We start from the raw sequence: 25,501 nt of genomic DNA on the forward strand, positions 1-25,501 counted from the left end.
GGAAGGGACAAAGGGAGCTGTGCAGCACCAAAAGTTCACGAGCGAAATGCCTTCATCCCAAGGGAAAGGCAACTTCCCCTCCTCCTTCGGGAGCGCAAAGGAGGCTGCTGGGGAGACAAGCTGCGCTCCCCAGAGGAGAGAGCGAAAGGCGGCCTCCGAGCCGTGCGGTTCTTCCACAGGGAGCCTTTGTGCTCATCCTGCACAGCCGCGCTCACGGCGACCAGCTCGGCACTGCAAGCCCCAGCCCTGCTGCTGAATTACACTCTCCAGCAGCGCACGCGGCTGGAGGTGCGGATCCCAGGATGGCCCATAGAGGGCAGCGGCGAGGCGTAGCTGCTGCGACTGCTAGACCTGCCCGGGCGGCGGGGGTTGCACGGGCTTGATCTGCTCTGAAGCATTAGTGCAACCACCAGACCCGGTTTGTTTGTTTGGGGTGTTGCTTTTTCGGGCGGGGATAGGGACGGAAGAACAAGGCGCTGTCTCTACAGCTCATTCCTCCAGCCCTGAAAGTCAGGGCTGCCCAGAAGGGGGGGCAAGTGGGGCAATTTGCCCCAGGTACCACAGGGCCCCCCCACAAGAATATAGTATTCTGTAGTATTGCAACTTTTTTTATGGAAGGGGCCCCCAAAATTGTTTTGCCCCAGTCCCCCTGAATCCTCTGGGCAGCCCTGCTGAAAGTCCCCTATTTGCACACTGCCCTGCATTTATAGTGTATCTCTTTGCATCACTCTGGGGGTGGGGGGGGGCAGTGTCTTCCTCCACCCACGCCCCTCTGTGTCTCTGGACCCATATTGCCCACTAAACCCTCCAAATTTGCTTGTCAGGTCCCTACAAAAAAAAAAAAATCACAGGATTGGCTTTCAAAAAATAACCAGATTTTAAAAAAAACTTGCATGGGGGTATTTTTCATGCTTGCTGCTACTTGAGCCTTGAGGGGGGAGGGTCCTATTTTCTTTCTTTATAACCATGATAACTAGTAACATACTTTAAAAACAAAAGCTGAGATTCTCCCAGAATCTCCTGGAAGCTGGGGCTTTAAGGACAAATATGAGACTCACGTTAAAATCACGAGAGCTGACAAGGGTGCTGTCCCTTCCTTCCCTCTGTGCCCCCCGGTCCATACACTGCCCCGTTCATGCTCCATATGTTTGTCCCACCCAGGCTCTATTCCCCCAGCAATTTGTCATTCCCTCCCCCCTCCCCCCCCTGCTCAGCTCAGGACCTCTCCCATTGCTTCCCTCTGCCTGGGGGGTTGGCACAGTGGTGGTTGTATGCCCCACCCCTGCCAGCCAGCACCACCTCATGCACTTTGGGTGTGATCCGGAGCGCCTGTGTTGACAAATTGCAGCACCTCTCACTCCATAACATACACAGCACAATGAGGCAGGGGTGGATGGCAGGAGGAGGCAAAGAGTCTGCCAGTGTGATGACCCTTCAGGCAGGAGGTAGTTGGAGATGGGTTAGAGGTATGGGGAGCATTGGTTTCACGTTGCTTCTGAAAACAACTCCACACGCTTAGGTACATCCAAAATTACAGACTCTTATAAAGAATGAGAAACTGAGAAAAAGAGTCAGATTTTTAAAGATATTTAGGCACCTAACTTCCTGGGGGAGTTAAGTGCCCAAATACATTTACAAATCTGGTCCTAAATGCCTTGCCAAAGGCCCCAGAGGAACTGTGACACAGAGCCAGACCTGTTTTGGAGGAAGCCCTTGCTTTCAGCACCACATTTAATCCAACAGGTCAAGGATTGCAAACTTTTCTACAAGGTGACTCATCCTACCAGCGAGGTGCCCACAGGACATTCTCCTGTTCCTACAGGAGATCAGCATTACAAAAGTATGTAATATATTTTTTAGCTGTCTGTTCATGCAAATTAGTATTTGGAAAGATGGAAAAGGAGCCAGCACAATGTGACCAACCACCTCCTCAGAAGCCCCCAGGAAGTGCTACACAGACCACAGCTGGAGAATCTCTGTAATAGAGGTTCCTCCCACCTTAGCAAGCTGTCCCTTCTCATGGGCAGAGGTCTTGCTGGCTGCTCAGAAAAGCAGCCATCTCAGAAGCAGAAGGAAAGTAGGAGGGAGATAATGGCTGGGGGCAGAGGCAGTAAGATCACCACAAAGTGATTGATCTTTGGTCACTCCCCCTTTCCCCCCCCCCAGAATACTGAAGGACCTGTGTCCCCAGATTTTACTGACTCCTAAGGCCAGCCGTGGGACAGTTGGAGGTAGGGGGGAGGCTATCAGCTTTAGGAAAAGTGGTACAAATATTCAACTTTTATGATCCATTGGCAATTTTAAAGGCTGTTTTTGCAAGTGAAAGGAGGCCTTGGGTCCTGACCCCAAATGGGGGCCCTGGAGACAGAGACAGTGGTGCCAATTCTGATATTGCTTGGAGGGGGAGGGGCAAATTCCAGTATCTCCCCCTCCCAACTGTTCTGGTCCCCTCTTATCTCCCCTCCTGCAGGGACCCCCAGGGCTCCCTCAGCCAGCGAGTCTCCCCTCTCTCTTACCCACACAGTGCAAAAGTCAGTGCTGTCAGGTGTCAAGTTCTCCACACCTCCCCATTTGGCCACTCACTGTACAGAGGGGCAGCTGGGTCAAGTTTCAGTGGCATTGTGACCATGCAGTTAGAGCAACGTTCTGGCAGCAGCTGTACTGATTTAGTAAAGGACCACTGCTTAAAAGTGGTTGCTCCACAGGCCTCCTGGCTCTGCAGCTTATGGACCTTTAAGCAAGTGCAAAAACCTTGCCTTCCCGAATTGGCACCACTGCTGTGAGCTGAAAGGCTGGCTTTGATTCAGCTTTCATCACCGGACCCTGTCTAAGCACAGTTTCTGACAGTTTTCAGCCTTCGGCCACAAACCTGCAAAGACTGCACAGGTAAGGAGTCCTAGTCCGCAGGAGCTGTTTTCTTTGTGCATTTTTTTTTTTAAATAAAGGAAGAAGCACTGCTAGATAGATATAAATAAATTAGACTTTGGGGTGTTTTCTCGTGCCTGTCACAATAGCAATGTTCTCAGGCTTCCTCCATTTTGTGCTGTGCTGCTGAGTGTTCCGATGTGCTCCTTATTCTACAGCTCTCCTCTGTCTGGCCTCATTCTGCTTGGTCTGGCTATTCCACTGGCCCCAGAGGCATCACTTTCATCTTTCCTCACAGACCCTACTTGACCTCTCACACACACAAACCCCTGCCATCACTTTTATTACCAAAAATAATACACATCAGAAATTCATCACCTCGGAACAGGTTATAGGAAATGTGATGTGTGCTGAAGGAATGACACCAGCTGTGGGGAATGAAGCCCATGGTATGAGGCTTGCACCTTTGATTTGTGTGCATTATTCCTTTTCATCTTTGCAAAGGCCATCAGCAATAAACAAAACAACATAAAAATCAGAGAAGCAGAAACATTATAGATGGGGGGGGAAGGCACTTAGATCCCATATTGTCCAACCTTCTTCATTCTTCAGATACAATATTGTTCCTGTGACAAAGTTCCTCCTCTGCCTTGGTGGATCCTGCACTTTCTGGCGGATTTGCTCACCTCACAGGTTCACGGCAGTCCACAGTGTGGCCACTTTTGTTAATGGCACAAACCTGCAGTTCACTCAGCTAACCTCATCACTGGCTAGCATGGGGGAAAAGGGAAAATAATCTCCGCAGTCTCTGTTGTCCCACCTAGTGGGTTGGGGATAGGCCAGCTCTCTTTCCAAATTAGACCTTCCCCTCTGGTGTCTCTCACAGATCAGGTCAACTCCTCCTGATGCCAGATAGCATTTGTACTCCTCAGTCCTCCAGCAACATGCCCTCTCACTTCCAGCTCCTTGCATGTGCCAGACCAACTGAAGGAAGGTCTTTTTACACTAGGTGCCCCGATTAGCCTGCCTACCTCAATTAGTTCTAGTAGATTCTTAATTGGCTCCAGATATCCTAATTAGCCTGCCTGCCTTAATTGGATCTAATAAATTCCTGATTGTTCTAGAACAGCCCCTGTTATCTTACCCAGGGAAAAGGGACCTGCTTAATCTGGGGCTAATGTCTCTCTTCGTTCACTCTCCTGTAGCTATCTGGCCTGGCCCTGTCACACTCCCTACAAAATATTGCCTGGGTGTAATCTAATCCTCTACACTACAGTTACCTTCGAAACAAACCAAAATCCAGCTTTATTTCTCCAGCCATACAGAGATGAGAACTCAGAAACCAAGTCTGCACTCACAGAAAGGGCCGTTTTCTCTCCTTCAACATGCAACTGGAAGAAACCAAAAGCAGCACAGCATGGTATTTGCTGAACTGGAATACCCTTTCCCTATCTGATGGGAATAAACAGCATCCTTGAAATCCCCCTGCACACAGAGATTACCCCAGTATTGTCCATGAAACTGGCTGCATCTCAAAAATGGGAGTGCAGCCAACCACAGCCAGTTCCTGGCAATGCACCCGAGGTAGCCCGTGCACCCCCCGTTTGACTGCATCATGGGAGCATCAAAGGCCTGCTGCCTGCCCAGAATTCTCCAGGACCCAGCAAGGAATTTGAACCATTTTCTCAGTGCCACCCACAGCCTGTCTCTGAGGCAGCTCCCTAGTAGGTGACGTAACCAATCTACTCTGAGCCACAGGGCATCTTAATTACATTATACCCAAGACCTAGTGCTGGCACATCATTAGCTTCCAAATGAATTGAATTTCCTGACGAACACCACATCTCGCTCCTTGGCAGCTCCTCAAACAGGGCTCCCTTTACACTGTTAATTCTGCTACACTGGCTCTGGAGGAGAGAATGCTGTTTCTTAAAGGACAGGACAGATTGCCAGTTCTCCCTTACCCCCCTGCTGGGCTCAGCCTCCCCACACTCTGCCCCCGAGAGGCAGCAGGCATGTACCTTAGCCAGGGGGAGGGAAGGTAACTGCAGAAAGGGAGGAAAGACACCCAAAGGGGATACTTGTCCCTCTTCCTTTGTAGTTGTTCCTACCTAGCATCTGTGAGGAGTGGCTGAGCTTTGCTGCTGCTCTGTCTCTGAGGCCTAGGAGTGTGGCTGACTTTCCCACAAGTGGCTCAATAACACAGGTACCGGGAGATTGGGCAGATGGTGTGTGGAAATGCCCGAGAGTTGCCATGACTAAGGTAGCAACAGCAGGTGGATTCTAGACTGATGAGGTCCCAAGGGGCTGAGGCATGCAGGCTGAGACCAGGTGGCTGTCAGAGAAATTGTACAGCCTCAACATGTAACACTGACCTTCCAGCATGTGTCATACAATTTTATTTCCTGCATCACTTATTGTTAATTAAACCATACACATGAAGAGGGGAAGGTCAGTTTTAAACCCCCTTCCACCCTGCATAAAGTTGGAGTCCAAACAGAACACTTCACATATCCAAGAATACCAAAGAGCTCCCCAAGGGCCCCTCAGACTGTGTTTCTCTGGCCACAGAGGCCTATCAGTGGAGCTTGGAGGCTTTAGCATTCCCGAGTGGAGCATCAGTCCTGCTCAATCGTGTGTTCCTGTTGCCCTCTAGTGGCAGCAGCCTTGAGAGGCTATAAATCCCAATTCCACGATGGCACTTCAGCCCCAGAGCTAAGGAGGGTTTTTTGGGGCAGCTGGGTCAGAGTTCTGCCTCTTGTAATGACATGGAATTTGTGGCTATGGAATTTTACACATACATACATACATACACACACAGACACACACTCTCTCTCTCTCTAAAGTGGCCTAACACCAATTACTTATGGAATAGATTCACTCTCCTGCACACTCTGTGCAGACTCTCAGCCTTCACGAATGGCTAATCTACTCAATACTGAGCCACCTCCCGTAAATTAATCTCATCCAATCTTCTTGCTGAGGGCAGGCAGTGTACGAGGGGAATCTGAGAGGCAGAGCATTAGGAAAAGCAGAGAAGGCCTAAATGACAACAACACTGGCTGAGGGAGATCTCGTTTGTCAGCTTTAAGTGGACCAGAGTTCACAAAAGGAGTTTTGTTTAGGAAAAGTCGGGGGGGGAGGGGGGCAGGGAAAAGTGAGCTGTGGCTCTTTTCTTCTTCTCCCTTCAGAGGCGGGCACAAAAGCCTCTTTCATATCTGGGCTGACGCCACCCTTCTTGGATTCCACATGCTCCCACCATAAAGATGCTTAATATTGAACTATTAAAAACAAAGGAGAAAATTTGAATGAGCTATTTGGCCCATTACCCCTCCTTGCTGCGATAGCAGTTGGGAGGTACCAGCTAAGGGAATCACACAGCTGTGTTCTTTTGCCTTATCATACTCGGCAGCCCCTTCTGACTTTTTTATATGCACACAAATATCTGCATGCACCCACCCATGATGCTCTTCCATTGGTGAACTTTCCACAAAGCACACACAGGCAGCTACTTCCGTTTATTCTTTTATTAATTAAGATAAATGTTTATCCACATAGGGGCTTGTTAAAATAAACTCCAGTGTATATCTCTGCACGCCATCATAAACCCACTCCAGCGCACTACTTCAGGGACATGAATGCTGGCAGGAGGCCAAGAGACTGCTAGAGATCAATAGGAAGCACTCAGTGTCAGGACTGCTGCACAGCATGGATTATTCCGGCTAGGATGCTCTTTGCCAGCATTAAGGTCCAACTAAAGAGTTAATTCTCTGAGGCTATTGCAACATACGTTCCTTAGAACACCAGGTACCTGTTGCATTTGTACTGGCTACCAGTGGCTGGGTGAGAGACAATTGCAACTAATGCTGTAAAGCTGCACCTCGGTTTTAATTAAGTAGCTTGGGGATCGCTGTGGAGAAGAGTGGAGTACTGTTTTGTCCAGATTGCTTCTAGGGCAGAGTAGCTTGGAAGCGGATTATAGAGCACTCATCTGATCTCTGTTGAGTCCTGGTAGCTTATTAAATAAACAAAAACAGCATTTCTTTGACCAGAAATTAGTTTAAGACAATACATTAGAAGTTCAGTACTTGTGTAAAGTGACACCCTCCACTCAAGAACCAAAGGAGAAGAGCAGAAGTGGTTCAGAATGATAAGTGCCGCATGGTACGAAAGTACTTCCAAACATATTAGCCAGTTACGCCTCCCAGCCCTGGTACAAAGTAGGCAAGTATTGCCCTTTGATAAAGGGGAAACTGAGGCATAAGTCAGGGTTAGAGCTTAGGAGTCTTTTGCTTTGGCCATACCTACGTTTATACCTCTGCATTGACAGATGGTGTATTAGAACAGCAGCACCAGATGAGGAAGAGTTTCACAGTCAAAATTTAGGAGCAGATGATCACATCTCTTATGTTTAAAGTAAGGCTGCAGTTTAAGTCCGACATGAGCACCACACAAAAAAGCCTCTGCACCTCTAGGTCTGAAAAGTCAAGATCTCCCCAATGTCCACCCCTTCTTCCTGTGAAGAGTCCAGCAATTTGGAATAAGATGAAAGATTCTTGGTAAACTATTAATCTAACAGGAAGATAGCAAATGGGTTGTGCCTTTTCCTGTAATAAGCCCCAACTGTATAAAAAAAAAAAAAAAAAAAAAAATCACATCCTGCTCATTCTTCAGGTGTCAATGATTTACTGGAAGCAGAAGGCAGTACTCCAGATTCAGTTCTAAACTGCAATGGAACACTGTTCGGTCTGGCTGGCAGGGCACCAGGTATTTTTCCATCCATCCACTGTTGTAGGGATTGCAGAGTTACAGGTATGTTCTAAGCGTGTGTGTGTCCCTGGTTCTCCCTTACTAATGGCAACCCCAAGGCAGTTCTTTCGCCCACCTCCCACCAAAAGGTACTAGCCAAATCTACAAACACAACCACAGTGCCACTTTAAGTGGTCATGTTTTGGAGCATGTGTGTGGTAGAACAATGCTTACAGCATACTAACAGGACTGGATCCCAACAGATTCCTGGCCAACAGCCACACCCTCTTAGTTTGCCTTGAGTGCTGAGCACCTGTCACTCTGACTGAAATCACCAGGACAGGCAGGGTCAAGTCCAAAGCCAAGAGGACTGATCTACTGCCTTGTCTCTTGGATTATCATTTTTGCCCAAGTAGAGTGGGTGCAACAGCGCCAGGTCAGAATGGTACCAGGCTGCACCCACTTTGCACAGGTATGATATCACAAGGGGAACAGCCCTGGAGAAGCAGGCTCTATGGCTCTGGTGTTCAGTCCTCTACCAGATAGGAAATCAGTGGCAACCCCAAGGGTGACACACCAGGAAGGGAGAAGGGGAGCATCAGGAATTCCCTACGGGCTGTGAGAAGCAACACAGAGGCTAAATGTAAGCAAAGCAGTTGTGGGTGATTTTTCTTAATGAGATACAGTCAAGAAACAGGAAAAACATCCATCAAAATTGACCAGCTCCAGTTTTATATTTTCTCACACAAAGATGTGCATTAGAGTTGTACTCCGGGGCTGTCGTGCCCAATGTTATAATGCGGGTACCACCTAATGGGCATATGGAGGAAGTGCGAGTTGCCCTCTGCAAAGAACATGGGACTGACTTACCAGATGAGCTCTACTAGATTTCTTATGGGTGCAATCACAGAGGGTTTGTCATTGGCATGAAAAAGGAGCGGCTTCCACCACCCACAGAGAGCAGAGGGAAAGTCTCATGTTACTGAACAGCATCTCCCAGGGAAAAATAATAAGAGGCAGCGACATGTTTCGTGCTACTACTGGAAAGTACAGGAAAGGAAAAACAAGCAGACTCCAGAGATTTGACTTGACCTGACCTGAGCACCAACTAGTTGGTCTTAAAGGAATTTAAGTGGTTAACAATGCAGTTGTTGTAAATGGGATCCTTTAAATGCAGTAGCCTTTAGCATTCAGAAGGGAGATACAAGTTATTCCAGAACCAAATGTCTACAGCACCGTTTGTCTTAGGATATCCTTCAAGAATGGCTCAAGGAGAGGCAGAAATTGTGTAAATGGTAGGTACAAGATTCAGACACCCTGTCCCTGTAGGGCCAATTACTATACAACACCTCAAGCCTGGTAAGAACTTGGAAGAAAAGACAGATGTTACTCTAAATAGGATTTTTGTGCAGCCAACAGCTTAGTTTTTAATTGGTGTTTGGAGGGAGGTAGATAAGGGTATTTTTAAAAATCCACTAGATCTCTTTCAACATTTTCATAAAAATAAGTTTATCCTGATGTTTAAATCTGATCCAGGTTTTTGTACAGGAGGTACAGTTTAAGCGAGGATAATCTTATAGGATCATCCATTCTACACTGGCATAATCTGAAAGCTGATTAGGAAAAATGATTTCTGAGCAATGTACAAGAGACTGTCAGCCCTGGTGGGGAGGTGCAGCTAAAAATAAGATAGCTTGCTAGATTCTTCTACTCTGGTGCTTGTCACATCATTACTGGAGCATTTGCCTGCTGGCAGTAGCTATATTATATGGAAGGGGAAGCCAGGGAGTCTCTATTTGCGATTACATTGTTCTCAGCATGGCATTGCAGGTATAAAACGACATGAACTGGTCATGTTGGCTGAAGGTTGCAGATTCCAGTCTCTAAAGCTGAGAAGACAAGAGTGCAACACCATTCATTCAGTTGCGGCATTTCATCGCCCAATCAGCTCTCAGTCACATTTGTTTGAGGTTCCTTTCTAGCCAATGGCTGGAGTAGATTGAACAAGAAGGGGAGTTCTGACTGCACCCACTAAGGAGAGCAGCGCTGTTTCTGGCAGTGGAATTACCCCTTCTTCCTCACTTCCTGTAACCTCTGCCAGGGTTCCCATCCTACAGACCAAGATAGCAGAGCTGCAACTCCTGCCTTTCCAGCCTTAGGCCTCTCATGGGCAGAGATTAAATGCATGTACCCAGAGGTGTCTGATCTCTTCATTATTCCACTGGGGCCCATTATCCCCAACTCTTATTCAGACATCAACGCACAGGCAGTTCTTCAAAGTAGCTTTGCTTTCTATTTCCACCACCTACTCTATTGTACTGGAGCACATCGTGTTCCCATTATAAAACTATACAGTCTCAGCTGAGAGCCCCTCCTCCCGCTTGATGCCAGACTTCAGGCACCAAGGGGATAATATAAACTGGTTTATAATTTGAATTTATAGCAACATTTATTAAAAAATGAAGTTTAAACAGGCCCTGCGGCCTGTTACAGACAGAAACATTTAGACAGAGCAGACTGGAGAAGTAAGTAGTGTAGAAGCCACAGACAGCCCTCCTGAATAAACCCAGTAAAGAAATAAGTACACCTCTACCCCGATATAACGCGACCCAATATAACACAAATTCGGATATAACGTGGTAAAGCAGCGCTCTGGGGGGCGGGGCTGCGCACTCTGGTGGATCAAAGCAAGTTCGATATAACGCAGTAAGATTTTTTGGCTCCCGAGGACAGCGTTATATTGGGGTAGAGGTGTGCTGTGTCACAATCTTATGATGTTTCCAAAGCTCAAGTCCACCCAGCAAAAGCTGAAACCATGGTCCAGTGGTTAACGGCAGAGAACTGGGCATTAGTCCATCTGGGTTCTATTCCAACTCTGTGACTTAGGACTAGTCACTTAACCGCTGGGTCTCAGATGTAACCACATGCAGCATCAGAAGTTGGCATGGCCAATTCACAAATGTTGGTAAAGGGTTTTGAGCTCCTCAAAACTAAAGGTGCCATAGCACTATTACTATTACTGACGAGCTCAAGGCAGAATACAAGTCCCATTGAAAGTGCAGTTCCTCGCTCTGCCAAACAGCGTCACTCTTTAACTATCTTTAGACTAACGTCAGCAAGGACTTTAGAAGAGTTATAGCTTGAAGCTGAGATCTAGAAGAGAAGGTCTAGCTTCCCTGCAAAGATCCATCAATACGAAGTTGCTACATGCAGCGACAGCATTTTCAGAGCAGCAAACTGCATTCAGAAAATTGAAGTTCTGCTTTGCAAGGTTCATAGCCCAGAACAGGTATCAGAGTCCCCTCCCACAGTTAAACCCAAGTATACTAACAGAAGGCTAACTCTGCCAATCTGAAGCCAAGTTCAGAGAGTACATAGAACGTTGGACACAAACCCAATCTCTCACTTTGTTACTTTATTAGATTATTATTCACAGAGTGGCTGCCCCACTGAAGACACTTTACAAAATATTTCCAAAAAAAGTTTTATTCAAAGCCACATAAAAATGACATCCCCTTCCCACAACAGACAAAAATAAATTGGTTTTATTTGCCTTAGAAAAAAGAGGTTACTTCCAAAGAGGGGAAAAAATCTGGCCCTTAAAAGGAAGAACAAGCTTCCTTTAAATGTTGCAACTGTAACATGCACTTCATTGCTCTCCCTTTAGAGATCAGAATTGCACTTATGTAAAGCTACAGTGCACCATACAGCAATCAAAAGGCAGCAAACGGCATTGGGAAAAAAAGAGTTCCCAATCCCAGGTTAAGAAAATGGCAACTAAGTTACAGGTTTCTAGCCACCAATAAGATTAACTAATGAGTGAATGACTGTTGATTTACAAAGAGCTGGCATATCCCATTCAAGCTGGAAGCCCCCAGAAGTTGTCCCCATCGTCGCTGCTGCACAACAAACAAATCAAACTCTTGCCCAAGCTATGAGTAAGTCTAGATCTGACTGACTCTTCGGCATGGAGTTCTGAGAAACATCTGTCTGGAATACGGTTCATGCTTTGACACTTTCCTCCTCTCTGTATTTCCAGCATAAAGATTTAAACTGGAAAAGTATCTCATGTGTAGGTATTCCAGAAAGTCCTTCCAATGATCAACATTTCGGTCACACACACATTAAAGATGAAGGGGTGGATTCCAATCTCAGGGACACGAGTGATTTCACAGAGTTCCTCTAAATTTACAGCAGCAAGACTGAACAAGAAATGGCCCCAGGGCTACTGTAAAACATTTCTAACACTATCAGAAGGCTCAAGTCAACCCAGGTCCTTCAAAGACAACTCACCTCCTTCATTCCTACATTGACTCCCAGACAGGCATCACCACCATACAGGATGATACATCATAAAGGCACAGCTGATACTTAGGGAAAATAGACCAGTTATACTGCAGATAGAGGTAAACTAGCCATTTTGGAAAAGGTGCTTAGTAGTGAGTAAAAAAAATAAAAATAAAAAAATGAGGACCCCAGGTCTCAGAACGCATGGTGCTTTGAGAGATGCTACAACCAACTATGCAGTTCTTCTATGTGCCTTTCTTTTTCCATTGACATATCAGTCAAGCCTCCACTATGTATGTCTGGCTGCCCAGATCAGTCTGTCGGAGCTACTGTGAGTCAAGTAATAAAACAGTAATACCTTTAATTTCATAGGGAACTCAGAACAGCCAAGAGGACGCAAGTTTTCAGGAAACCGAAAGATACTTTTTAAAAATTCTAAATGGATAGGAAATGTCCCCCTCTTTGGTACAAAGGTGTTTCGAAACTTACACCTTTGAGCTGCAAAGTCTTTCAACTTCCCATGTATCTAGGATTCTACGCTAACATACGTGTCTCCTCAAGCTGGTGCTACATAGCAGAGTTAGTGAGTCTCGGGACATCACCTGAGATGATAACACAGTTGCTCTTAGGTGGAATATTTTTAATAAGGATCCCATGATTGGAAGATACGATCTAAGCATAAAATGACAATGTGGTACATAGATCAAAAGAAGCAAAAGCTAACTGCTACCACATGCTGTTTTGTGATCAGCCAGTCCCACAAGGGAAAGGATGCTACACATCAAGACACCCCATACCCTACGGCAGCTCTGTGCTCTTGTCAAAATCAGAAAACGGCTGTATCGGAAACACAAGATTCACTTGCTACTCTGCTGATTGGAACAGTGTAAGGAGACTGGCTGCAGTTTAGATACCTTGGGACTTCTCAGGATTGGCAGTGCCTAGGCTTGGATAAGGGAATCTTAACTCTTACCCAGTCACTACTGCAAAATGCATTTGTGACAATTAAACAGAGATGTAGACCATCATGGTGCCAATCTGTGTGTGTTGGGGATGGAGAGAGAGACTCTGATTCACAGCATCGTGTGGACATGGGTGAAAAAAGGTAGACAGAACTTGAGGTACAACTGCCCTATCTAGTTTTGTGCAACCCCAACCCTGGGCAGGAAGCCAGGAGAATGTGAGAAAGTCGTGACAAGTCTTTGCAAGGTCTTTGCTTAAGGAGCTTAGGCACCACTTCTGGAAGAAGTCACTCTTTACAGCTACAAGCCAGCCGGAGCTGTCAATTGCATCTTCCCCTATCACCAATTTAAGAGCCAGACTGCTAGGTCTTTGTTGGTTTTAATCCTTTGAAACCAAGCTTTGCAGCAAGTAATTTGTGTTGCAGAGGTCTGGCTGGGTAATCTACATGCTCCAAAAATGCACAGCACTTTCTGAACTCCAGTTTGTGCACAGCTCTGAGGGCTGATAAACGTATTTTCTGGAAGCAGTAACCCCCTCTATACAGACGGCACATGATCACTACTGACACCTCGGTGTTAAACTGCAGAACCGAGTAAAACCATGAACCTCTCCCTGCTCCTCCTTCCAACCATAACCTTTCTTAGGAGGCAAGAGTTTTAGGCTGGCCTAGCAGCTTAGCTGTGATGCTTCATACTGCCCTGTGGCACAGCCAGGTGTGATTCCTAGACACCATACCCCACACAGTCCTGGTGTGGGAGGGGAGTCCAGCAAGTGCCACAGAGTGACTATGAACTTGAGGGGGGAGCTGTGCCATTTAACATCAACTCCCAGGGCAAACAAAGGAGAAGCAGACACATTTCAGCGGGGGAGCCCAGCTAGTCCCCCAGGGTTTAAATTGGGAGGAAAAACTGCTGAACCCTGTTTGAGCAACCAGGGGAGATGGAGACCACAATAAAACACAGGCAATTCTGCTTTGCATTTTGTAAGAAAACCATCTGAACGCTTGTAGGTCTCACGGATCCAGGAGGCCAGGGTAGCATCACACAATGCTAATGCTGACAAACTGCACCCAACCACTGCCCTGGCAACAAAGAGGGGAAGGAGGTAGCCACAAAGAATAGGAATGTTTAAATAACCACTTTGCACAGTGTTTGAGAGCCCCTAACACCTCATGTCCACAGCATTTATTGCTCCGATCTAGGATTGGACATAGCATGGGCACCAGGCTCATCCACGGGGTAAAGAGTTCAGCAGACAGCATGAGTAGGATCACGGGCACAGCCCTGCCAGCTCTCCTGGCAGAGAGCGTCACTGCAGCTCTTCTGGCAATGTGAGCCAGCCCCAGGAAATGCCACCTCTGCTCAGAATCAAGCTGATCTCCCAGTGTCAGACAGAAGTGGCAGGAGGCCATTTCTCTCAGGCAGAGCAGAGGGACGGAAGGGCACTGCCCTGAGGGAGGCTGGCGTGTCAGTGAGAGGGTCCCAGCAGTCCTGAGTTGCTTGTCCCACAGCTAATCAAGGTAGAGCGAGTGCCAGCTAGCTTGCTGGCCCGCCCGGATCCAGGCGTTATGAGCACTCTGCAGAGCTGAAGGGAACGAACTTGACAGGTTTGTTTGGGGACACTGGGGTCTGACCATCTGCCTCCTCGCTCAGTCTGAAGAACATCTCCTGCTCCCACTTCTTCTGGTTCAGCTCGTCCTCCAGAGCCTTAATGCAAAAATGAACAAACAAGAGATTTGTATTTGCGGTCATGCTGTCACTGTATTGAGACAGCCCCTGCCAGCCAACCAGGCTTCAGCGGCCTGCGTGCAGGGAATGTTACCTTCTTCCGTGGCCTCAGCATATCCCGCCAGTCCTTCAGATGCTGGTTGTGGTTTTCATCCAGGGCCTTCAGCTTCTGGGTCTCATGTTCCACCAAGAGGTGACACTTCTCATTCTAAATAAAACAGCCAGAAGAAGTTATAAGGAGTCTATGGATGGACTGTATCAAGCAGACACTAGAACCATCCCCTCCCTACATGCCCCAGATGAAATGGAGACCCCTCTCCACCCATGCTCATCCTATGGTTTTACACCACTTCTGCTGAACCTTAGGCAGCTCAGAGCTCTGAACTATGACGACGTGTTTAAGGGAACCCTCTAATAGGAACAGATGGGAGATTGCACCTTTAGTCAAACTTAACTGCCAGTTCCCACAACCATATTTCTCACAGAAGCCAGGACCCCTCCTCTGTACAGGTAATGCTAGTGGAATGATGCTCTCCACCCCCCTTCTCCCCCAGCCTATACATCTGACTGCATACGTGCAGCTCTGCCTCAGTGTGACGTTACCTGCAGTTGCTGCAGTTCGTTCGCATTGCTCTCACACTGGGCACTCATTTCCTTCATCTGGAACTCATGTTTCTGCTGCTGCTGCTGCCGCTCTGCCTTTTGCCGCTTTTCTTCCTGCTGAGCAAACTGGAACAGAAAGCAGCGCCCCCAATACCCTCAGTCACCCAAGAGCAGAGGCTGGCTAAGAAGTTAATGAGCTGACACCATCAAAGGAATAAAGAGCCATGGTGGGGGACACCTAAATGCTCAGTTTAACTGTGACATCCATATACAACCCATTCAAAACAACCTGGCTCAAAACTCAGCCCCAACTCCACAGAGTCAGGCAAGAGCCAGTGATTAAAACAGATGCCCTTTTATTTGAACAACATTAAAATAAACATATTATGGATCTAAATATAGTGGTAGCTGGCACTCTCCTAGGCTGCCCCAGAACATCCTAGACCCATGTGGACATATAGTACCCACATGCAAGTATTTTCATGTGAACGAGAGCTCATCCTAGAAATGATCCACTTCATTGTTAAGCTGCTGAGCCTGCAGCAGGCCTGTTAAGCTGCTGTTATTCTACTGAAAATCCTCTGAGCGTTTGGACGAGCTGGGGGCATTCAGCAGCAACCCCAGATCTGAGGAGCAGTTTTCACCTCAGGCTCCTAACACTAATGAATGTGGTCAATTAATTTTAACAGGAGAAATAGTTTCCCTTACCCCTTATAACGGGACCCGCAGTGACATGGCTGGGTTCTGGGGGTTTAGGAGCACATGTCCCACTGACTTGCTCTTCTCCCTCTTTCCCCATTCCCTTCGCTTTCGGGCACGCAGTTCAAAGAGTAGGAATGACAACTCCTTGCAGACCCACCAGGGGCAGGTTCCAGGCAGTGGCTCACTGCCTTGTTGGGCGGCAGAAGGGGTCAAGGTCGCCTTTGGAAATCCCTCCCTGAGTGCAGGACTCTGCACTACTTTGATACAGGCTTTCATGGGTTACCAGGGGACCAACAAGTTATACCACTGCTTTCCTCCCACAGGGCACATCAATGCTGCCCTTAGTTTCCCAGGGTACACTACTGTTGAAAGATGGCTGGCATTTTCCTCTAGCACTGCTATGTCGCCTGCAAAGCAGTGCAGTGCTCCACCCCTCGGCCATGGGGGAAGTCTCCAGAGCCCATGTGTTCTGCAGCATTACCACGTGGCTCAGTGAGCCTGACCTGTTTTATCTTCTCCCTCTGTTCTGACATGCTCCCGCTGGAGTTTATGTGGAGGCTCTTCTTGTACATGGCCATGCGGGTCTTCCCTTCGCTCCTCTGGATTTTGGGGAGACGACCTTTCTCCTGCTGCTGCCGAATCCTCAGTTGCTCTATCATTCGCTGGTTATACCGTTGCATTTGTTCTCGCTCCTAGAACAGCAAAGCAAGGAAAGAAAGCAAGGTCAGCAGAGAGAAAAGGCAAGTCAGGCTGATGGAGAGCAGGAGGGTGGTTACTGTGCTAGGGAACGGTGGAAAACACCACAGCATTGGTGACTAGAACAAAAGCTCCTCTCTAGGGCTGTAGGAAAACAACATGTTAAACAGGCCACAGGAAAAGCGGGGAATGGAGGTTAAGATGAAAAAAATGGCAGCCCACAACAGGGACACAGACCTGTCTGAGCTTCCATGTGCTCCCTTCTGAGTCCATGACATGGCCTGGTGGGCAAGGATTCCCCATGCTCCAGGTGGGAATGGGGCCCTTCCCATCACAAAGGGAGAAATGAAGACACAACTGATCATGGGCAAGATGCAAAGAGCCAGAATCTGAGCAGATAGCTCCCCAGGTAATTTGTATCATGGCAACATTCCAGGAGCAGAAACACGGGTGCAGTGCTAGCCTTGTCCCTCAAGGGTGGGAGTTGGGATCTTCTCCACAGAACAGCTAGAATCTTCATTCGGCAAGCCTGGCCACAGGCATCTTACTGAAGGATTTCAAGTGAGTCAGGTTAACTACAAAGCCCTGCTGCTTTCATGCAACTATTTAATACTTTCAATTCCCCTGCCATCCTGTAAACCAGCAACACATCAGAGACTTTCTGGAAATAGCTCATTGTCTAAGATCTCTAAGCACATGCCTCTCTCCTTGAGAGAACACTCACACAGCACAGGGAAGAGATCCCAAATATTAGCAACAAAACAGGCTGATATTCACTCCTTGTCCTGCTACATGCCCACCCACCTGCGACAACCACCATCCCTCTTTCCCCATTCCCTTCGCTTTCAGGGGCACGAAGTTCAAAGAGTGGGAATGACAACTCCTTGCAGACCCAACAGGGGCAGGTTCCAGGCAGCGGCTCACTGCCTTGCTGGGCGGCAGAAGGGATCAAGGTCACAAAGGGCTGAACTCTCTTACCTTGTCATGCTTTCGGACCAGCTCGTGTCTCTGGAGGAAATACTGGTCCTTCAATTGCTGCTTGATAAGCTGGTGTTTCTCCTGTAGGTGGTGCTCTTCTAGCTCCCAGATGGAGGCTTCTCGGTCTAAGGAAGGAGAGAGAAATTAACACACACTCACTCTTCTCCTGAGCTCTAGTGATCCCATTACTCGGGAGCAGTAAAGCAGATGAAGGGGCAATCATACACCTTCTCCTGTTTTCCAAGAGGCCCTGGTTGCAAGCCATATCTGTGAATTGTCTCTTGTAATTATGAGGCCTAATTGGTTCGTATTTGTAAAGCGCTTTGGAGATTAAACCGCTAAGTATTATTATTATTAAACATTCAGGCAGGATCTGGCAAGGCTGTTTATTGCTAAATCCTCCTGACAGCTTGCAGCAATGTCAGCATCTGTTGTGTAGGAAGAGCCAACATTGGATAAACCCATCACTACAGCGTTTGTTTTCTCCCTCCTCACTCTATCCCACTCACCTCTCATGAGCTGCTGCTTTTTGTTCAGGCACTCACGCTCCTTGTCGCAGATCTCCTTCCTGTTCTGCATAGTAATATTATTCATGGCCAGCTCCAGATCCTCTTTCTGTTTGGCTACAAACTCTCGTTCCTGGGGGGAGATGCCAGTACAGTGAACTGTTTTCGAGCTGTAACTTTACGTGCACCTTCAGTGTTTTAAACCCTGTGGCACTTGGAGGTAAGAAGCCAAGTCACCAGGTGCCCCTCTCCTGCATCCCCCCTGCTCTTCGGTGTGGGGCTAATCTTTTCTTGGGCTTACCAAGACTTGCTTCTTCTGCACAAATTCCTCTGTCTTCACCTTCATGCTCTCCTTACGCACATACCGGGGAAGCTTCTCAACTTCGATCTTGACCTTTGAGAGAGGAGAGGAGACTTCTCAGCAGGTAACTTAGGCTGAAGCTCCACCTCAGGAGCTGGGCTATAGGAACAATCCTAGGGCATAAGAGAAAAGCAGAAGCCTCCCACTGAAGACAGCTACTGCTGCCTCTCACCTCCCTGCCTCCAAAATATCTCCTGGGTAAGGATGCCGTGATCCACTCCTGGAAGGAAAGCTCTCCATAACAGCTACCGCAAACCAGTTTTTCCCCATCCCTTTCCCATTTTTACCTCCTTCTTCTTCTGCTTAAGCTGCTCCTGGAATTTGTTGTAATCTCGTTCTTGCTCAGCACGGATGCGCTTTGCCTCTTCCCGCCGGCGTATCGAGTGATCTTGTTCCATCTTCTCGATCTGCTGCTTCTGTTGACGTTCTAGGTTCTCCAGCTCAGTGTCGTAGAATTTCTTTTTTGCCTATATTTTAGGGGTAGGGGAGGGGGGGGAGGAAAGAGAACAAAGTTCAGACTAAACCTTTTCTGGGCTATATTTTCTCAAATCAAAAAATAGCGAGCACTGAAGGAGTTCAGCCTCTTTTTATAAGTGGACGCAAGAAGTTTATGAAAATGAGATACTAATTGTATAGGGGAGAGCCAAGCCTGGGGTGGGCAGGCATTGTGCAAGTGTCTCCCTCCCCCACACCCCCAGTTCTGCCAATGCACCTCAATCTTGTGCATGTCTACACTCACCTCCGGAGCGATCGATCCAGCGGGGGGATCAATTTATTGTGTCTAGCGAAGACGCGATAAATCGACCGCCAAGCGCTCTCCCGTCAACTCCAGTACTCCACCGGAGCGAGAAACGTAGGCGGAGACGATTGGGGAGCGCCAGCAGTCGACCTACCGCAGTGAAGACACTGCTGTAAGTAGATCTAAGTAAGTAGACTTCAGCTACGTTATTCACGTAGCTGAAGTTGGTTGTGTAACTTAGATCGATTCTCCGCCCCCGCCCCCAACACAGTGTAGACCAGGGCTTGAGCAGCAGAACCCCCCTTATTCCATCTCTGGGCTTGGCCAGCTCAGCAGGCGAACTTCATTCCTGACGTGCAATATACTTCTGGTAGCGACATCCTGGGCAGAGACTGGTGCTAGGAGGAGCCCAAATGTAAGATTTCTTGCTCAACATCCCTGGGTATGCAAACCACTGAAGGACATTGCCTTCTACAACATTTCACCGACATATCTGTCTTCTCTCTACTCTTGAGTCGCACCAGCATTATACCACCATCAGCAGGAGCACGGGCCCTTGTGGGATGTGGTTTGATTGCTAAGTGCCTCAGGAGAACTGTAGAGGGAGCACATCATTGTTCCTTAACGTGTCACACCACGATGTTGGCAAAAATCTTAGTGAGCAGGTACTTCTTTTTAAGGAGGGATTCAACTGGACGGCATGTCAAACAGGTCAAGAGAGACTAAATATTTAGGGAAACATGTGAAATGTGTATAGTCTCTTGGCCTCCAAGCAGACCTGGAGGTTACTGACAGGACGCAGGATACACTTATCTGCTGGCTCCTGAAAGGTTGTTTTTTTTTTTTTTAAAAACCTGACTTGGCTATGAAAAAACATCCATTTACTTCAACACATGCTGACGCCTCTCCCTCGAGCAGGCGCAGCTGGGCACACAGCCTATAAATCACTACAGCACAGTTCACCTGCATTCAGTGTATAGGACCCAAAGTCTCACCTATGGGCTCGGCTCTGACACCACCAGAATATGGGGACAAGAGCTGGCCCAGGACCTCCCCTTTGCTATTGGATAGGGTGGGTATAAAGGAAGTTCTGGCCCACAGCAATGGGTTCTGGCAAACCAGCATAGGGCTGCTGGCTCCCATAGGGTTTCTTTGATTGTTGTGCCCTCTCTGAGTGATGCATTCCAACAGCACAGTGAATCCAGCCAGCATCGCTTTAGAAGAGTGAGCAAGGGTTTAGGATTAGTTTTTAATGTCTTGTGTAACAATAGGCATTGAATGTCTCTGCTGACCAGCCTAAAGTACATGGCATCTCTCGCTCTGTATCTGCAGGACAGTTGCAAAGGAGAAGTCAATCCAGCTAGGATATTTAGGTTCCCCTTCCCCTTCTCACCTACCGTCATTTCTTGTTCAAAGCGCCTCAGCATTTGTTCCAGCTGCAGGTGGTGTTTGTTGTTCAGTTGGGTCTGGTTCCGGTGTTCCTCTTTCTGAAGCAGGCGCAACTCCCGCAACTCCTGGCGCCTAAAAGGTTAAAAAAAACATGAGTAAAATTCCAGGCTTGGTGCCTTCCCCATGCAGGCACAATTTGTAAGTGAAATAACATGGGAGCAGAAATAGCATTTTCAATGAATATTCAACCACAGTGCAAACCAATCAACCACACAGGCAACCCCCTAATGATCAGGAAAGGGTTACTGCTTTGAACTCGGGGAACGAGGTAAATGCAGACGCATTGATTTGCATCCAGGCTCCATGGCACCAGTTCTCTGTCTGTAGGAAGGCAGGATGTTAGCGATATTCACAAAGGCAAGAGGGTCAAATCTTACAGGCAAGATCCATTAGCCAGCAGAATAGCAGTGGAAGCCCCATTGCTTGGGACAGTTAAAACTTGTCTAGAGAAACCCTTTGAAGATATACTTGTAGGAAAGAAGCCTCTCCTACCCAGCAGGGTAAAACTGGTCTATTACATCCCATCCAGTCTAACTTTATAGTAGTCTTTGCAATACAATTCAGCCTGTTAGGCTGCCCTGCCCATCCCGTAAGTTCAGGAGTGAGGGCAGTCCATGACACAGATGGTGAGAAGGGTAGTTTTCCCATGTGAACCAAGGAGATGTTACACCTCGGATCTGATCTAATCATCTGCCTTTCACTGAAGCATCTATGGGGGAGTCCTAGCCTGGTCTGAGTGTCACATCCATGCCCATTTGCCAGGTTTACAGGCTGGCTCAGCTGGAAATTGCTGATGTCCTGGTGGGGGTGGGGGGAGAAAGAGTCACAGTTTTTAAGTGAAATTCCCAGTGTGACCTTCACTCCAGTGCATTAGCGTTCGGCTCTTCAGCACTCCACACACAGTCTAGGAATCCTGCTGGGAAAACCACTTTAGAGCAATTTCCCTTATCCAGACACACTCACCCCATTCAATCAATTTGCCCAACAAGATCTGCTCCTCTCCACTCCAGCCTTAAAAATCAATATCTTGGCACGTTCCAACGAGCAGCAGGAAAACAACCCAGATATGAAACTTGCAAGTGGGAAAAGATATGCAAAGAAAATGCACTAAACCTGCTGGACAAACCCTGTGAAATGGCAGCTTTCTCTGAACGCACTTTTGTGCGGTGACCTGTGAATTTTCAACCCCTCCTCTGTCCCACTTGCCCCCCCCGCCCCTCCCCCCACACCCAGTAGTGTAGGTAGAGCAGGCCAGTTATGAAAACAGGGGCCCAATTTTCAGTTACTTCTTCCCGGTACTTGGGCAGGAAGAAGAGAGTGCAAGAGTGGCTTTAAGCCATCTTTGCATTCCCTGTATTCTAGGGCCACTTGGCACCTGCCTGGCCCTCAGTGCAAGTTGGAGCAGCGTCAGGACTGCTCCAACAGAGTAAATTTCCCATGGCACTTGGGAAACAGACTAGCTGAAGAATAATGTACCTCATGGGAGCACATTTCACTGTCACCACTAATCATAATGAAGCCAGAAACTGCCCTCTCTCCCCCCACTAGAATCCTAGAGGCTTGAAGGCTACAAAAATGTAATGGAATCAAAACTTTCGAGGGCCTGAACATGTCGAATACTAAAATTCCTCTTAGTTCTTCCGTTAATAAAAGTCTATCCGAGCAAATACAAAAGCCATCAAACAAAAGCATCTTGAGAAGTTCTATTAGTTTATTTTAGTTGAGTTGATGTGTCACACTGATGGCTCTGGAAATGGAAGTAAGTTTATCCACAACAGGCTTAGCCAAGACAGAGGCAGTGCAAGCTTCTCCCACAGAATGCCACTGGTAAGCCTCAGCAGTGAATGCATGGCCCATAAGTGAGGTGTACCTCAATGCCCACTGTCAATATCCAATCCTTGGCCTCTACTGGGACTGCCAACAAGGGTGCCAGTGAGGTGGTTTGTACTTTGTGGACAGCTGCCCATTGTGAGCCGCACTGTTCCCATTAACATTTCGCTACCATGTCACTACTGGGTACGTGCTCAGGTGAAAGGCTCTGTGTCCCATCGCTAGTCCCGGGAGCCAGCCAAGCCAACCCTCCCAAATTCCCAGTGACCAACTTCCAACTTGCCTGAGGAATCTCATCTCTTCATCTTTCTTCTCATCCTCGCTGATGATCTTGGAGGTGGTGATACTCACTTCCACTCCATCCACCACAAACTTCCGGGTCCGTTTCAGTGTCTTGTTGTGTATCCTGGAATCCTAACATGCAGTAGGAGAGAAGGGAAAAAAAAAAAAAAAAAAAAAAACCAAGAGGTCATGAAATGAAATTCTAGGTTACTGTTTAATGCACAGTATGAGCTGAAGCTGTGCCAGTAGCCTGTATGACAGCCAAGCACTAAGACCAGAGATCTCAAAATAATTCTATTAGCATTTTTAATAAAAGAAACATCAGCCTCCCAACAGAATAAACAGAACTCATTCAAAACTAAGCACACAGCTTTGCCTCATTCATCCTGCAAATCCACACTGTGCTCTCATTTATTGTTAAAATGAACTATTGGTATCACATTAGGACAGTCAGCATCCTCAGTACAAAAGCATTACTTAAAAGAAAAACAGAAGCAATCCAACGATTGTTGAACGCTCTCCTCCATACCTAGCCATATAGATGGCTGACGTCAGGGTCCCTCTTGTTCATATCATGAAACTAAGGTGCAAACTTTTAGCAGTGAGATTCCTCAGGCAAGTTGGACTGACAAGTTAGACTGGCACCCCTGTTGGCAGTCCCAGTAGAGGCTAAGGATTGGAAGTCCCAGTAGAGGCTAAGGATTGGAACAATTTACCAAGGGTCGTGGTGGATTCTCCACCACTCAGAATTTTTAAATCAAGATTGGATGGTTTTCTGGAAGATCTGCTATAGGAATTATTTTTGGGACGTTCTCTGGCCTGTGTTATACATGAGGTCAAACTAGATGCTCACAGTAGTCCTCAGAATCTATGAATCCGCAGACGTGACATTTGTCACCTTTCCCTTTTTAAGCAAGTCACAGCTTATTGAAGATGCCGGGGGTATGTCTACACTGCAATTAGATACCCGCAACTGACTGACTTCTGAGGGTCAGACTGCAGAGCTGTTTAATTGCGGCGTAGACATTTTGGCTCAGGCTGCAGCCCAAGCTCTGGGACCTTCCCACTTTGCAGGGTCCTAGAGCCCAGACCCGAACGTCTACACCACAATTAAACAGCCCCTTAGCCCGAGCCTGCTGGCATCCGCTAGCTGCGGGTTTTTAACTCCAGTACAGACATACCCTGAGCCACTGCGGCTCCCACTAAACGCAACAGGAGCTGTGAACGCTCAGCACCTTCAAAAGTCAGGACATAAATTCCTAACTGGTGCATTTAGAATGATATCCAGCTTTGTCCGCTGGATCAGAATTTGGGTCCCTATATTGCTAGAGATTTATACTTTGCTAATCACCAGCAGCTCTGAGCTCCTTACAGGGAAGAAGCAGACTAGCAAATCTTTGTCTCATTTTCACTAGTACAGGTAGAGACAGGTGTTTTCGCTCTCTCGTTCAGTGGTGCAGTAGGCTGCAGTTGCCATCTGTTCTTACAGAGGATCTGAATACAGTTAAGCTGGAGGATAAGGCCAAGTGACTGGATTTCTTGATCATGAATGTGGGAAGGAAATGACAAACCGTATGGCATTTTGGAAGGTGGCCATAGGGGTGGAAGGAACAGCAGGAGGGTGAAAAAGAAAGGAAGAGGGGAAGGCTAGAATGAGTCAATTCTTTTACCTTCCCCAGCAATAATGACTACGTTAGGGAAAAATGGTTGCAAGAGCTTCCAGTGAGCCCGAGAAGCCCAGAGTTTACTGGGCCCAGGAAGAGCTTGTTGCTCAATTCATCAATGAAAGGAACAGTCAAAGGACTTGTTTATACGAGGGAGTTGTGCCAGGATAACTTAAATCTGTTTTCAAACCAATACATGGGTGCAAAAGGCTGCGTGGATATTCTTGTCTAAGACTAGGTTCATTTGGTTTAAGTCAGTAAGCAAACTACTTAAGCTCAAAATCAAAAGAAGGCACCCATAGCCTAAATTACAGCCAAATAGCTATGTTAAGAGAACATGATGGTTGCAAAGCTAAACATTCAGAAGTTAGGAAATGTCAGAATTAAGGTTGCCCATGCCACCTTAATTTAGTCCATTTCTGCATACATATTATGCTAGTGTCTTTAGTTACATGGTCATACACTATTTCTCCTGCTTCATTCAGTGCACAGAATGCACAGTGCTCAATTACTGAGCAGTTATTCAGTATCTCAGTATAGCCTCATGTCTTACTACCTGCACAGCATTCAAACTCCTGCTCTAAGACAGAATTATTAATTTCTTCAAGGGCATTTCTATGGTGCTTGGCACTATAGTACCGAAGTGCTTTCCAAAGATTAGTGAGTTTATTTTCACAATACTCCAGAGAGGCAGTGTGGCCTAGTGGATAGAACACTGAACTGGAACTCAAGACCTGGGTTCTAGTCTAGACTCTGCCACTGGCTTGCTGGATGACCCTGAGCAAGTCACTTTACCTCTCTGTGCTTCAATTTCCCCACCTGTAAAAAGGAAATAATGATACTGACCTACTGTGTAAAGCTCTGAGATCCACTGATGAAAAGTGCTCTACAAGTACTAAATATCATCATCATTCCATTCTACAGATGGAGAATGGAGACAGAAATTAAGATCACGTGTCCATTAATTTTAGGTGCCCATCGTGAGATGCTTGGGCATGATTTTTCAGTGTACTTAGCATAATAGAGCTCTTTATAAGTTCAGAGCACTGCTCCCATTGACTTCATTTGCAGCTGAGTAACACGCTGGGCACTCCGAAAAT

The 25,501-nt window shown here is 47.2% G+C and overlaps 1 protein-coding gene across 1 annotated transcript in view; it reads right to left on the bottom strand.

Moving 5' to 3' along the window:
• Positions 1 to 10,319: 10,319 nt before the first annotated feature.
• The window catches only part of STK10 (serine/threonine kinase 10), an 80,820-nt gene continuing 65,638 nt past the window's right edge, over positions 10,320 to 25,501 (bottom strand). Inside the window, exons 10-19 of the mRNA XM_034779014.1 lie at positions 22,739 to 22,869; positions 20,574 to 20,697; positions 18,725 to 18,904; positions 18,378 to 18,470; positions 18,080 to 18,209; positions 17,571 to 17,695; positions 16,400 to 16,588; positions 15,195 to 15,320; positions 14,686 to 14,799; positions 10,320 to 14,570 (exon numbers count right to left, since the gene is read on the bottom strand). Of these exons, the coding sequence (XP_034634905.1) occupies positions 14,430 to 14,570; positions 14,686 to 14,799; positions 15,195 to 15,320; positions 16,400 to 16,588; positions 17,571 to 17,695; positions 18,080 to 18,209; positions 18,378 to 18,470; positions 18,725 to 18,904; positions 20,574 to 20,697; positions 22,739 to 22,869 (1,353 nt within the window). The 3' untranslated portion in view covers positions 10,320 to 14,429. The remainder of the gene's footprint in view (positions 14,571 to 14,685; positions 14,800 to 15,194; positions 15,321 to 16,399; positions 16,589 to 17,570; positions 17,696 to 18,079; positions 18,210 to 18,377; positions 18,471 to 18,724; positions 18,905 to 20,573; positions 20,698 to 22,738; positions 22,870 to 25,501) is intronic.

This window comes from Trachemys scripta, chromosome 8 (genome assembly GCF_013100865.1).
Source record: "Trachemys scripta elegans isolate TJP31775 chromosome 8, CAS_Tse_1.0, whole genome shotgun sequence".
In the NCBI taxonomy this organism is placed as follows: Eukaryota; Metazoa; Chordata; order Testudines; family Emydidae; genus Trachemys; species Trachemys scripta.